The sequence below is a fragment of the Cebidichthys violaceus genome, unplaced genomic scaffold (assembly GCF_023349555.1).
Source record: "Cebidichthys violaceus isolate CVI_PGR_0920_01 unplaced genomic scaffold, fCebVio1.0.p SCAF_9, whole genome shotgun sequence".
NCBI classification, from domain to species: domain Eukaryota; kingdom Metazoa; phylum Chordata; class Actinopteri; order Perciformes; family Stichaeidae; genus Cebidichthys; species Cebidichthys violaceus.
In genome coordinates, this window is record NW_027176975.1 from 7,767,519 (window position 1) to 7,782,145 (window position 14,627).

At 43.0% G+C, this 14,627-nt stretch overlaps 2 protein-coding genes across 2 annotated transcripts in view; one reads left to right on the forward strand and one right to left on the reverse strand.

The window, feature by feature from the left end:
* The first annotated feature begins 7,845 nt into the window (after positions 1–7,845).
* On the forward strand, positions 7,846–10,186 carry ficd (FIC domain protein adenylyltransferase). Its single transcript, XM_068702946.1, has 2 exons — positions 7,846–8,531; positions 8,680–10,186. The coding sequence occupies exons 1-2, from the start codon at positions 8,261–8,263 to the stop codon at positions 9,759–9,761; spliced, it is 1,353 nt and encodes a 450-aa protein (XP_068559047.1). The 5' UTR covers positions 7,846–8,260; the 3' UTR covers positions 9,762–10,186.
* Positions 10,187–10,210: 24 nt separating this feature from the next.
* Positions 10,211–14,627, reverse strand: part of sart3 (spliceosome associated factor 3, U4/U6 recycling protein) — a 10,218-nt gene continuing 5,801 nt past the window's right edge. Inside the window, exons 12-19 of the mRNA XM_068702945.1 lie at positions 14,613–14,627; positions 14,385–14,497; positions 14,213–14,289; positions 13,955–14,126; positions 13,419–13,852; positions 12,866–13,018; positions 12,558–12,739; positions 10,211–12,445 (exon numbers count right to left, since the gene is read on the reverse strand). The exon at positions 14,613–14,627 is cut by the window's right edge and continues 95 nt beyond it. Of these exons, the coding sequence (XP_068559046.1) occupies positions 12,277–12,445; positions 12,558–12,739; positions 12,866–13,018; positions 13,419–13,852; positions 13,955–14,126; positions 14,213–14,289; positions 14,385–14,497; positions 14,613–14,627 (1,315 nt within the window). The 3' untranslated portion in view covers positions 10,211–12,276. The remainder of the gene's footprint in view (positions 12,446–12,557; positions 12,740–12,865; positions 13,019–13,418; positions 13,853–13,954; positions 14,127–14,212; positions 14,290–14,384; positions 14,498–14,612) is intronic.

A 14,627-nucleotide genomic window follows, 5' to 3' on the forward strand; every position in this document is an offset into this window, starting at 1 on the left:
TGAATTGTGTCTTTTAAGGCAGTAGGCATTTAATACAGACATTATGATGGACTTTTATAATATTGTATGTATGTGTCTGACAGTTGGAGAGCAGTTTCACTGAAACAGTGTGATGAGTTTCCCCTGCCACAAAATCATGTTGGCATTTGCAAAGTCTCATAAACCAGTTACGAAACAACTAAAGGGGAGCACACATAAGCAAACATTGTTATCCGGTAGTATTGTGTTAAATTTAATCATGTTATAAGGAGCTATAATTTTATTTTGTACTCCCCCTGATCATTACCAAAGAAACCAAACAAAGTCTCCGGCCAGTCATCGCTTGGAGGCTGAAGAAAATAATGAGCTGCCCACAGCTGCTGAGTCATCGCTGTGTGCTGAAAGATATGCCTGTTAGTGCTGGAATTGGTAGATTTGACAAAGCTGGCGGCTTGCACACCCTCTTCTCTGAACGGCACAGGCCAGTGTGGACGAGAGATAATAAGTGAAACAGCAAGAGGAGCCCGAAGGAGGTCCCTGGTAATGACTTCCCCTCAGTGGAGACCTAATTATTTCTGTCTCTGGTCTTTCTAACAGATCATTTACTCATCTGTTGGGTCTGCTGTGGCCCTCGAGCAGGTGACCAGTCTGAAGGACCTGACCGAGCATGTGAGACCGGGCCTGAAGGGAGAGCGTCTAATCTCAAGGTATATGTAAAACTAACAAACAAGCACATTGGACAATGTTGAACACATCATGCCTCACACCAAGACCACAGATCAGGTACAAAAACCTGCCTGTCTATTCTACTGGCCCCAAAACAAACACAAATCATCGTTTTTGTTCAGTCATTCATAAAGGGTGTTTCTATGTGAAATGGCTCCCTTTAGGGCGTTGAGACAATGAGAAAGAGGACAGACAGCTATATAGCATGGATTGAATAAATCATGGCCAGTCTCTCCACGCTTTAGGCAAGAAGTCATGAGGAAAAGCCATCCACGCCGCCTTCTGCACAATCATTCAGTAAAATTAATTATCCATGATCCTCCTGGTTTATGTATTGCTGCAATTTATGGACTCTCTGCAAGATGTAAGTTCAGTCAGCCGACTGTATTCCTGCACAAAGTCTTCATGAAGCTCGTGGACATGACGGACTGTAGGACAGCTTCTTTAGGAAATCCCAGATAAGACACATAAGTGGTAGCAGCAAGTGTATGCAGTGCTTTGCAGCAGAGTTCAGAAAAGAAGTGAGCAGGGGAGTGGGAGTGGGAGTGGAGAACCAACAGCTTACAGACAACCTATTGTGAAGGCTGTGTTGGATAAACTGTATTTTGTAGCCAGTAGAAGACTCTCAAGCCCCACTTGAGTAGTCTACCTGAACTACCTCTCAGACATTGATGTATCACGGACCAAAGGTCAGGGACAGGCAGATGTAACTCACAAACTCAGAGTAGCCTCATGCAATAATAGTCACATTATGTATGAAAACATTTTGCATTAACAAAACATTATTTTATAAACAGTTTGTTTTCCAGTGACTCGGCTTGCAAAGGGATATGGACTTAGTAGTCTATTTCAGAAGTCTTTTTATATGTAAGGAAGAGGTTGTGGATCGCTGGACTACTTATTCAGCCATAAGCATCTGAATAAACAAAGGCTTTTCATTTTCAGAACTTAAATATATGTAAGACTTAGCTATAAAAATCCCAAAATGTTCATCATTCTACCTAATTTGAATGATTCAGGCTGCTAAAGTTTCATATTGTAACTAGAGATGCACCGATCCGATATCAATATCTGTATTGGTCCCGATATAGGAACAAATTCTAGATCGGGTATCGGTGACAATGTGACCGATCCATAAAGGCAAATCTATTCAGTCCAATTATATGCGTTGTGCTCTGCGTAACGTCATGCGCTAGCGAACTGGCCGCATAGATTGTTTTCAAAATGGAGCGAGCGAAAGGATCAGCCATCTGGAACCGGGCAGCCGCTCTCAGTTGTCGGGGATAAGGGATTCCGGCTGCTAGTTAACCACCTGGAACCACGCTACGACATGGTAAGCCGAAAATATTTGTCGGAGACGGCGCTACCTGAACTGCACGGTAAAGTGTGCAAACACATATTGAAGGCGATAAAAGATGTCAAATCGATAAGTTTCACGACAGACATCTGGAGCTCCGACGTTTCCCCTGTGTCACTTTTAAGTTTAACAGCACACTGGCTGGATGAAACTTTTGTGCCACACAGTGCAATATTAAATGCAACAAACTTTCGTGGGTCACACACCAGCGAAGCGATAGCAGCTAGCCTGAAGGAAATGTTTGACAAGTGGCAAATTCCGTTGAGCAAAATCCACGTGATTCTGAGGGACAACGCCAGCAACATGAGAAAAGCGATGGACAACCTGGGGGCGCGTAGCGTCGGCTGCGTTTTTTAAATCGATTCAGCACTGTTTTTCTCTATTAGATCGGTATCAGATCGGTATCGGCCGATACTAAACCTCAGATATCTGTATCGGTATCGGAAGTGAAAAACGTGGATCGGTGCATCCCTAATTGTAACAGCAATGGATCTCCAACTAGATGTAACATTACACTACCTTATGACCAATGCAAAAAAAAGTATGTGTCTCAAGAATCAAAAACGATTATTTTTACAAAACAAATTTGCTAAATTAGTATTATTTAACTTTGTTGCATTGTTGATTGCAAAAAAAAAGTGATTTGTAATTATTTTTTTACTGTCAATTGTTTGTATGTCATATGTTTGGTTTTAATTTATTTTATTGGGTGGAGTGTAGCGAAGATATTCAGCTTCATTTAATGTGAGTAGCGAAGGCAAACATTTGTTGATTATACTGAATATTTGACACCCAGTGGTTGTTCTCCCAGTGCAGGAAAACTGTTCGGACAGAGCTCCAGTAATTACCTGTTTGACACTTGGGGAGGCCACCACGTCTCTTCACTTTCCTCTGACCTACTCTGGCGACAGCAGAGGGGAGTCTCAGCATGCACAGGACGAAAGAGGGAGATGGAGGAAACATCAGATTACTATTGTTGTGAAACAGTACACTGGTTATTTTGTTGCAGGTGTTTTAATCTCTCTGATTTCTTCCCGGATAGGCTGTCCTCGGCTCTCTTGTCACCAGTCAAAAACAGACAGACCTCCCAAATCGTCCTGTAACAGCACCTATCAGTCTGCCCATGCCTGTGTGGATCTTGCATTTTGGAGCAAACCCTCCTTTTAGATATTTTGTAAGGTGACAGTCAAGGACAGTTGTTGCTCCCAGTGTCGCTCTCCTTCACTCTGTCATCCATTTTACGGCTCCCGCATCCCTGCTTTCTGAGCCATCCATACTCAGAGAGTGGAAAGAGAGCTACCATTCCTCTAACAAGATCCTCTATCTTGGACACCCAGCTCTGTCACCCAGAACAAAGCCTCTTCTCAGACAGAAAGACAAGCAGGCTGATGGCTCCACAGAGGCTGGAGAGAAGAGCACGAGTCGGTATGGGAGGGGGCTCCTGCCGGAGGGATTTATTTCCTGTCCTAACAGGTCATTTTTTCTAGGTGGGCAGATGGATTTTCTACCTCTTGAAGCACAGTTCCAGCAAGTACTGAAAAGACAGGGTGTCATTTTAACAGTTAGCGACAGGTCATCTCTTGAGTGTGCTTCACGTTAACGTGTCAGCTGGTGTGAGGATCATGCTGATGCATGAAGCAACCTACTCATTTGCATACTCTGAAAAATATTCAGTGGAAACAATTGTTGTTGTTTTTTTCCTCACACAGCTTAATGAGAAAGCGTGTAATTCATGTTCCATGCATCACAGTCATTTAACAACACTGATAAGGAAGATAAAAGCACACTGCAGGAATGCATTACAGATAACAGACGCCTAACTTTTCATAAGACTGCTCCATTCTGACAATAATCCCAAAGTGACATGAGGCATTTAATTGCATAAACACAGCAAAAGTGGAATTAGCACTCATCATCACTGCAGACTCAGTTTTATCTGTTTCCACAGCTGAGGGGGCTTTAGCTCATATGAGCATATGCCAGATGGGCATAGAATTAGTCCACAAAATGACCCGAGGGCCGTTTATTTCATGCCATCATTTCTCCTTCTTCAGCCGCCCATTCTGCCATATTTGTCCTTTTTCTCCACTAAAGTCAAGTCTAAACTCAACTGCGGCAGCACTTTGAGAAGTGGCAAAGATATCACTGCTTTTATGCCCGTCTGTGGTTTAAGCAACTAGACTGCAGCCAGATAACAGAATTGATGTTCCACTCTAGTTTAGTGTCAATGAATTCTGTTAACTCTCAGTTTAAAGAAAACAGATCTTAATTAATTTCCTCCTCACTTTGGTTTTTTGGTAATAACAGACCCAAAAAACTTTTTTCACTTTGAAAAACCTAGATCACAATCACAAAGTCAGCTTCACAGGAAACCTTGTTAAGATAAATGGACATTAACTTTTTCAAAACACAAAGCAAATAAAAAAATTTAAAAAAAATCTAAAAGTCATAGCCTGATCTGAAGATACATAATGAGTCTCAAAACGGCAACTCATTTTTTAAAAGGGCTCTTTAATGAGTTTGGTTAAAAATAAATTGTCAATTGTTCCAGTAGAAGAGGCTGAGATATCATGACTTGTAGTTGTAGTTTAGCCTTTGGGTTAAACTACAACAACATTCCTATGTTTCCCATAATACAACAGAGGGCACCTTCAAATGTTCTTTCAAAGATGGGACAACTCTGATGACATCGTCATGACATCATCTGGGTTATTTTCTCAGATTTGACAAAGCTCCTCCAAAAAACACACAGAAAACCTTATTCAACCTTTTACAGGCTTTGAAGTGCTCCTCATGGCGAGTAAACCTTGCAAGACTGCTGACCTCCTCAGAGAGCACTTCTGCATTTTAGTAAGCACATTTTCTGCATGACACTATAATATAAGAAGCTAATGCTCACATCAACACTGAACACCAAAATGAAGCCAGGACCTTCGTAGGCTCCCCAGATACCTGATCTGAGATACACCATCGAACCCTTTCTGTGAGGTTGTGGAGGTCAGAGTTTGAAGTGGATGATAAGACCATCCCCCAGAAAAGTGGAGTCTTTCCCTCATCAGTCTGGTCTCTCTGCAGTGGAACTGAATTAGTCTTTTGACATGAGAAGTGTTCTCATATTGCCCACCGTATATCTCCTTCTCTCTGCATTGTCTGTTACTTTTCAGATTTTTTACGTTATCTGTAGTTTTAGATAATTATAATAACCAGTAATACATACTCATATATTGACGCCCTCTGACCATGTTATCTGCATAAAAACTTTTTTGAATATATTTATGAAGATGTATGGTTTTGTTATCAGTGACACTGTTCACTGCTGACACATTGCGTAAAAACCATAAATACAGCTTTTACTATTATTCATTACAAAATAAGTCTTCAGGAAGTGGAAGATCTGGCAGACGATTTGGTATTCTGCTCATTTTTGTTGTAATAGAAAAAACACAAACCAGTAAAGGCTTTTTTTTTCTCTCTCTCATTGCATCCAGCAGCTGTGGGCCTGCGTGGTTTTATGCATTATGGAGTGAAAGCTGCTTCCAAGCCAAAGAGTAATAATAAAAGTGTCTTGGTGCAATCGCAAAATTATACAGCACTGAGTCTAATTTAAGCAAAAGATACTCGAAATTCAGAGCCAGTATCCCACAGGCAACTGTAAGTCGTCCCTCTTCAGTTAATCATTGGCAGCATGTTGATTAAATATTCCCACTTGGTTTCTTACTTTCTTTCATTGAATGAGAAATAAATGCAAACATACTTGCTACAGACCCCTCTTTGCTTTGACTGTTGGGTGACAGAGCACATGAATAACAGTAAAGAAATAATGCAGCTCAAGCATGGCTGCTCCATTATCCTCCAAGGTGAAATTGCTGTGGGTCAGAGCAGCACAGTGGGACTCTGTGGTGGTAAATGAGGTTAGTGTGCAGCTCCACAGCTCACTGTGAGTACAGTGTGCAACATGACTTGACAAATTTAACCCTACCAAATTTCAGACAGGTCTACTAAATCTTTAACTCCACACAAAATCATCCACATGGTTGTTCATTCATAACTTCCTCTGCACTGTCTCTGTGTGTCAGTGTGTTGCTGCAGTCTCAGCCTGTGTGACTATCAGCTAGCCTGCCATCTGCTGAAGATATGTATAATAGTGTTGGCTCTGGCACAAAGCCAGGAATCAATCCTCATCACCACAGGCTGTTCCCAGCTGGTGGAAATGTCCCAAAGGCATATTCACTATAAATAGACGATGCATATAAAGTATAAAAGTTCTAATAAAAATTCATGAAACCTAACATAACTGAATACCAATGATACAAAGGACAAATAGAAATAGAACTGACAGATTACCAAATGTTAATGGAAAGAAGAAGCACATGAAGTTGAGCAGGAAGATGTTAATCTCTGCACAAAGCTTCATAAAAGTATATATTTCATTTCATGGCATTCACAAACTGGATTGCATAAGAATCTTGATGAAAGTGGTTTTGAGGCCAAGAGTGCTACTGCAGTCTTCAGAGGATATGCTGGCTGTTTGAATAACAGAGCAATGCTGCCCTCTTCTGTTTGTTGGTATATTTATATTAAAATGAAAGCGGGGGTCAACTGGGAGCAAAGCTTTAGCTGCATAATCAAATAATACTGAGTGTAAAGGACCTCTGAGAGTGTAGAGTATTTTAATAGTGTTCCTTTTTTATGTCTTTTATTTTGGACGTTTTGTCACTGCAGTCGGTGCATTTCCTGTTGCGCTTTTAGTTTGAAGGTACAAAACCGGAAATAAGAAGCGGTACAAAACGAAAAGTCGCTAAAGGGACGGGAAAAAGTTTTAAAAACAAGGAAAAGGTTACGGTTTTGTTAGTTTAGCACCTGGCCGATGTGGGCACAAGGTTAGTACCTGTTCAAGCTCATTCTTTGGAAAATGTTGTTTTAGGTTGCTACGGTTTGTCTGTTTTTGTGTCAGCTCAAGCTAAGAAACTGCCTTCAGCTCGAAGGCACCGCCGTGTGGTCAAATGTAGCATGTTATAGGAAGGATAGGGAAGATGCTAAACAGTGTTCAATAACGTTTGTCTTTACTTATTTTTCTTCATAGCTCAATAAAGATGTATGGACCATCAGTTCAAGACTCCAGACCATTATTCAGCCGGGGATGCTACACTGAGTAATTAAACTTAGCATGGCAAAACTAACTTTCAGTTCCTTAATGCAAATTAAGTAAAGTAGAGCAAACACTTATTTTTATACTTCTCACTCCTAGAACGTGTAATGTTGGAGGACAATGCCACCAAGTCCCCAATACCTCTTTTAATATGGATATCGTCTTTTCCTTTAATACTTACTGACAAGAAAACTTTGATAGGTCAAATAAAATGCAGATCAGTTAATTTTCTGTATCCAATAAATACCTGATTGTATGTCATGGGAGGTGGGATTGAATGGCTTCCTGTGATGACCAAATGAAGTGCAAAAAGTGTCAAATTGGTAGGTTTTTTGTTTGAAATGGCAAAACCACTGGCTCGCCTACAAAAACGGTGGTTAAAGTAAATATTAGCCTTGGAATCAGAAGCTCCAAAAGTATTTGCCCCACCTGTTTATTCCGATGTAATTGTGGTGCCTGTAAACATTGAGAACAACGCAACATGGTGCGCCACCTGTTCGCAGAAACTCTGGAGTTGAAGGAGACACACGTTGCGTTGGTGTCAGCGTTGCCTGAAAGCCTAAACTTAGGGAATCAGTTTATGTCTCTAGCCAACCAGAGACCTTTACGAACTATTTGTTGTATTGCTGCGTTTTCAGCCAATCAGCACCACCCTTCAATATGTTTTGACCAATGATATTCCAGGATGTTCAGACGTTCAGACCGACGAAGTCGATGATGTTTCATGTGTCCATATTTTGTACACAACTGTGCCGACGAACGAGAACAAGTCAGCTGTCTGCTAACCGTCAATTGAGTCGGTGTTTTAGAGTTTCAGCTAAGAGTCACATACAAGTGACAGAGAGTTCAGTTGAGCTAACGCTAGCTACCGTTAGCTCACTTACGAGCGGTACAAGTTGGGTAACTGAGCTGAATCTCCTCGGCAGTGTTGGTAAGTCATGTTGACCATATCCTCCTTCCTGTCAGCCGCCCTTCAGCTCTCCTAGCTGGGGTGGAAATACATGGGGAACCGTATCACTAGAAGATGGAGGGTTTGACCGGGGCTTGTCATGGCTGCTGTGAAGGTGTGTCGTTACACCAGCGGCCGTTTCCTCGGAGGATGGGGCCCGCTACTGTGTGTCCTCCTCGGCTCTCTAGTGGCCGTCCTGATGCCCCTGGTGGGGGAGGAGGACCGGTGCTGCGCCGTCCTGAAGGGTTTCGCGCAGCTCCGCTGCCAGCTGTGGGGAAACTCTCAGCAGCCTCCAGCTGTGCAGTCCACCAGCCTCACTGTCCCCTTCACTGCGCTGGATGTGCTGCCTCTGAGGTCCAAGCCGAGCAAAGGTACGAACAGAATTGGTGTACTCTTTCACAGTTCAACTCAGTACCGGATGTTTAAGACAAGATTACATTATGTGAACATGATCACTATTACCTTTCTACTGTTTCACGTGTGTTAGCATTGACGCTGTCCTTCGTGTTCTGGTTGCAGAGATGAAGCTGGAGGCCAAAGCAGCACTGCAGCTGGCTCTTGAGATGAGGAAACTGGGGAAGAGGGAGAAGGCTCACAAGCTGCTGGTGCATGCACTCAGCATGAACCCGGACTTTGTGGATGCCCTAACGGAGCTGGGGACCATTCTGGAGGAGGAGAAGGATGTCGTCCAGGCAGACCACCTCTACACCAAAGCCTTGGCCATCTCGCCATGCAATGAGAGAGCTCTGGTCAGCCGGGACCGAACTCTTCCCCTGGTGGAGGAGATTGACCAGCGTTACTTCAGCATCATCGACAGTAAAGTTCGCCGGCTCATGTCCATACCTAAAGGCAACTCTGCACTCCGCAGGGTGATGGAGGAAACCTACTACCATCACATCTACCACACGGTGGCCATCGAAGGCAGCACGCTCACTCTGTCCGAGATCCGTCACATCATCGAGACTCGTTATGCCGTCCCCGGGAAGAGCCTGCAGGAGCAGAACGAGGCCATCGGCGTGGATTCAGCCATGAAGTACATCAACACCACGCTGTTGTCCAGAACAGGGACCATGACGGTCAGTGACATCCTGGAGATCCACCGGCGGGTGCTCGGGCACGTGGACCCCGTGGAGGGAGGGAGGCTGCGCACCAGCCAGGTGTTTGTGGGCCACCACATCCCTCCACACCCTCAGGACCTGCAGAGACACATGCAGGAGCTGGTGCAGTGGCTCAACACCGAGGAGGCCCTGCAAATGCACCCTGTGGAGTACGCAGCTCTCGCCCACTACAAACTGGTCTACGTGCACCCATTCGTGGACGGAAACGGACGCACATCGCGGCTGCTCATGAATCTTGTGCTGATGCAAGCGCGATACCCACCGGTCACTATCCGCAAAGAACAAAGGGCTGAGTATTACGCGGCTCTCGACACAGCCAACGAGGGGGATGTACGGCCGTTCATTCGCTTCATAGCCAAATGTACAGAGATGACACTGGACACGTTGCTGATTTCTACAACGGAGCATGCTGTGGGGCTGCCGGGAGCCAGCCAGGACCACGCCTGCCCCGACTGCAAACAGACCATCCCGATTCACAACTGAGCCGGAGGCCAGAGGAGAATCTAGAAGCATCATGTTGCGTTTTGAATCGCCTCGTCCTTTGTCCCTTATCACCCTTTGCTTCAGTTTGGGTTGTGGACTTGCTCAATTCATTGGGATTCTCCAGGATGTTGAATTGATTTGGCTGTTTTCCTTTTAGTGTGTAACCATATCTCCATAGGAGTGATAATAGACTTCTATTACCGTCAGAATACAATCTGAAGTTTGACTACTGGTGATGTGAGGAGGCCAGATAGAGTTCTTGTCATTTGACTTGAGATGCTTCAGTTTGGTGAAGTGTGTAAACATTCAGTTGATTATCTACCTTTGGGATGAAGGTGATGTCTTGTAACACTGTAAAGCATTCTTTCATGTATATGAATATTTATTTTAAATTAAATGTTCTAATAAAACTGTTTTACAATTGACAGACTTGTCATGTTGGGAACAAAGATGATTTACATGACTTTATTAAAACAAGTTTTAGACCAAAGAGAAATACAGAACTTTTTTTCCCTTTTACAGAAACCCAAAACACAAGGGTAGAAAACAGAAGATAATGAAACGAGCAGGTAAATAAAGACTGATTGAACACCAAACAAAGCTCTATTTAGTATTTACCTCTAAACCAATTTCAAAATGTTGACTATAGAACTTATGTTATATAAAACAGGAGCAATGCACACAAACCATCTTAGTATTGACACTAAACGCAAAGTGACTTTAGAGACCACAGATACTTTCACATTAGGCCACTGTGGTGAGAGCAATACATATAGCTTGTATTCCATCTGTTTTGAAAACTTTATTTGTATTACAAACTATGGTGACCTTTTTGAAATGAATGTACTGAACATTATGTACACAAACAATTGTTAATATCCAAACATGAAAAGTGGACAACCGGTCGACTTCTAACATGAGAAAGCAGAAAAAACTGCATATGTTCATTCTGAGGGTGAAATCAACTCTACCGATTACAAAGAAAATCATATTTATGAAACTGCAGCTGGCTTCCACGTTCTAAGGATTCACTTTTACAACAGTTTCACATGTACTTTCTAGCATTCAGAATATCTTAACCCTTTTTAACACCTAAACTAATTCATGCCTCCTAATTGACTCCTACAGGGCTGCAAGTACAACTATCATTTTTAATTATTGATTCATTTGCTAATTAATTTCTTAATTTATTCTACAAAACTTGAGAAAACTGTGAAACATGCCTATCAGTTTCCTCGGGCCTAAGATAAGGTGATCAAATGTAAATGTGGTCCTATTGTAAGTCTTAAACCCAAATACATTCTAACAAAATGTAAGAGGGAAACAATGGAGATGTAGAAACTGCCAGTAAATATTCTGCTGTTTGACAAAGCAATTAGACATTTCTTCAGCCTCATCAACACCCTGCCTGAGCTTCACAAGGACCAGGGAATCTGGTTCATATTTCCCTCTGAATCGCTTTCGGTACAAAGTACATAAATCAGACTTATATAGAAAACTACATAAATGACTTTTGTTTTTACCCTGAACAGACGGGTCACGCTAACAGTGATGTACGGAAAAAGAGAAATCATGAGAAAGTAAATTTGAGCAGCTCTGTAAATATTATAACTGATATCCAGCGTTAGCAGTGTGATGCATTAGGACAGTTCTATACTGTAGTAACATGTCCACAGGCCAAGATAAAGCCAATCAACTAATACTGGACTACTATAGATTTCATAACATAACACTGAAGACGAATAGCAGATGGTAAATCACAGACTGGATTATGTAAAAATAACTATGAGTTGTACTACACTAGTCTTGTTAACTTTGTCCTCAGAGGTCAAAAATAAGTTACTTAACAGAAATCCTAGGTTTCCTAAAAACATCTGACTGTAGAACATCTTCTGCGCGCGCGCGCAGAAGACACACACACACACACACACACACACACACACACACACACACACACACACACACACACACACACACACACACACACACACACACACACACACACACACACACACACACACACACACACACACACACACACACACACACACACCATCTATATTACACCACATCTGGACTTTTGCATATATCCTTAAAACAACATTCACAAGGTTGGCTGTTAAGAATATTTATGTATAAAAAATACTCCCCCATATGCTTCTCTCAGGTCCCGTCCACTTACACAACAAAAGACACTTTGCAACAATTTTAGATACAGTCTATTTACACACAAATATGATACAGTTTTTTTTGTAATAAAATATCCACCAAGACACCTTCAAACAAACCAAATGAAAACAATCCGTCACACTGGGGAAAAGTCTCGGTTGAAAAGGCTTTCTGATGGAGGGCAGGAGCTCGGCGATTAAGGCAAATCTCGCCGAACGGATGAAGAGAACAAGACTGAGATTAAAGGGAAGCCGGGTAAGCAAGTACAGGAAAGTAAACACTAATTTGTTAAGGACACGAGATGGCTTTCAGTGTGACGGCGGTCACAATTCTCTCGCTCGTCTCCTCACTTGCTGAGAAGCATCTTGGCAAAGTCTGAATTTGACAACGGTTTCGTCTCTCCGGCTGCTGGCACCTGCTCAGCCGCAGTCCCATTCTCCACTTTGCTTCCTAGCCCACTTTGTCGGTGCAGGGAACGAGGGAGCAGTGAGAGCTGGGTGCGTCCTCTTCCTCTACTGGGAAAACAAAAAAAGAACAGCTTTGTTTCTGTACAGTCACTGTTCACAGAATGGCAGACTTTCACAACATGTCAGTTGGCATGACAGACAAATGTGCCAGTAAACTTACGCTCCATAGACCTGGTGAGGCATGTCCATCATGGGCCTGTTGGAACCGGGTTTATCCATGGTCCTGCGAGGAGGGTTACTTATGGCAACAGAGATTTTGTTGTCCTCGACACACATGCCGTCCATTTTCAGAACTGCCTGAGAGGCCTGGGCTTCATCTGCAAACTCAACATATGCCAGACCCTGCAGAGCCACACAGCAAGAAGAGGGTTAACACATCTGCATGGTCAAAGGTGGTAATCGTTAGTTTGATCAGGAGGACTATTCTTAGCCAAACATCTGGACACCGTCCTCCTCCTAATGTCTCACCTTGGGTTTTCCTGAGCGATACGTGACCAGACGAATATCTTTGATGGTGCCGTGGCTTTTGCAGAGTTCCTCCAGTTGCTCTTTATTGCACGAGAACGGCAGCCCAGAGATGAAGATCTTTTGTTTCTCCATGGCCGTTTGGTATTTAAACACCTACGCAGACATGAATGGTAAGTGGTCACGTCTGCAGGGTTCGCCAAGTTAAATTTAAGACGCAAGACATTTTTACTACCACAGAATTTAACACTGGTTTATCGTTATACTGGCCAAAGTGTGATGGAAAACCAGTAGTGACATTATAATCTACAATTATTGATTACACCACTTTTTTTTTAACAATAATTCCTAATGACATAATTAAATTATTGAAGCTTGAATAAGTGGCATCAAATGGCAAAACCAATTAAGAACAACACATTTAAGGCAACAGAAAATATTTGAGAATTTGTAAATTAAGAAAAAGATTATTTAAGCCATTTTTGAAGGCTTTTCAAGAACTGCAGATACTCTGGTTATAATAAAAAACAAACATGTTAATTGTGTTGATATTTACCTTAAAGTCAGGATTTTTGTTTTTGTCTACACAAGGCGACACAAACATGGGCCTGCCCTCCACCTCCCGTCTGTCCAGCTTCAAGGCTTCGGCGACGGACACCGTGGATTCAAACTGTACATAGCCGTAGCCTTTGAAGGTCCCTTTGGTGGCGAACACCGGGCGGATCTGTTTGATGGGACCGCAGGTCTCAAACAGCGTCCTCAGCTTTGCCTCGGGCTCCTCCAGGGTGTATGCCAGGTTGCTGATGAATACGCTGCTGTTGTCGTTGCGAAGCTCCGGCTTGTCGCCGTCATCGTTGTGTTTCTGGACTCTTTTATTGCCGGTCGCAGCAGGCTTATAGCCGGGGGGAGCATTCCTCCCAAAGAGTCCTGCCTCGGTCTCCATGCGCTCTTCTGTGGTTTGGTCCCCGTTTCCTCTGTGCCTTTTAGTAGCTTGTTCCGTTATAAAAGGGAAAGAAACATTTGCAAACACATCATTTCTCAAGTTTTTGCTTAAAAAAAAAAAGGTTTATAATACAGATCATCTTCATTTACCTGTGTTATCATTCCACTGATCATGATAATCATCCTGCTCTGCTTTCCTCTTCTCCCCGGCTCGAGTTCCCCTCTGGACTTTCTTCTGAGCCTTCTTGTCTCCCTTGTTCTTTCGCCGCTGATCAGATTTCTCCTCCTCTTGGCGAGCCATGTTGGCCTCTTTCTCAGCAACCTAGCAGATGGGCGGAACACGGTGACATCAGCCAAAAGCAGTTGAACGACACACCTGTCCAGTGCAACGCTGATATGTGCTCCTACCTTTGCTCGTTGCACATTAATCCTGTTCAGCCGGGTCTCCGTCTTCTGCACCGCCACGTCCCAGTCCTCCAGAGAACCTGTAGGCGAGAACGCAAAATATAGAGACGCACTGTAAATCATGAAAATCTTCTTGATTTTTAGGTTATGCTTGATGTTAATAATTGGCACTCACCTTCAACCCTCTCAAATGTGAGCAGGACTTCACTCACATGCTCGGGGTAGTCTGAGGTGCACTGAACTGCTCTGTGGAGAGCTTTCCGACAGTGAACAGGGTCTCCATAAGACCTACAGATACAGTAAGAAAGAAATAAACCTCAAGGACATACAAGTTTTGGCTAAAAGATATCAGCACGTCACTTTCATTATATCTTTTTCCCCACTCAGACATTGATCAACATACCTTTCAAGGTTATAG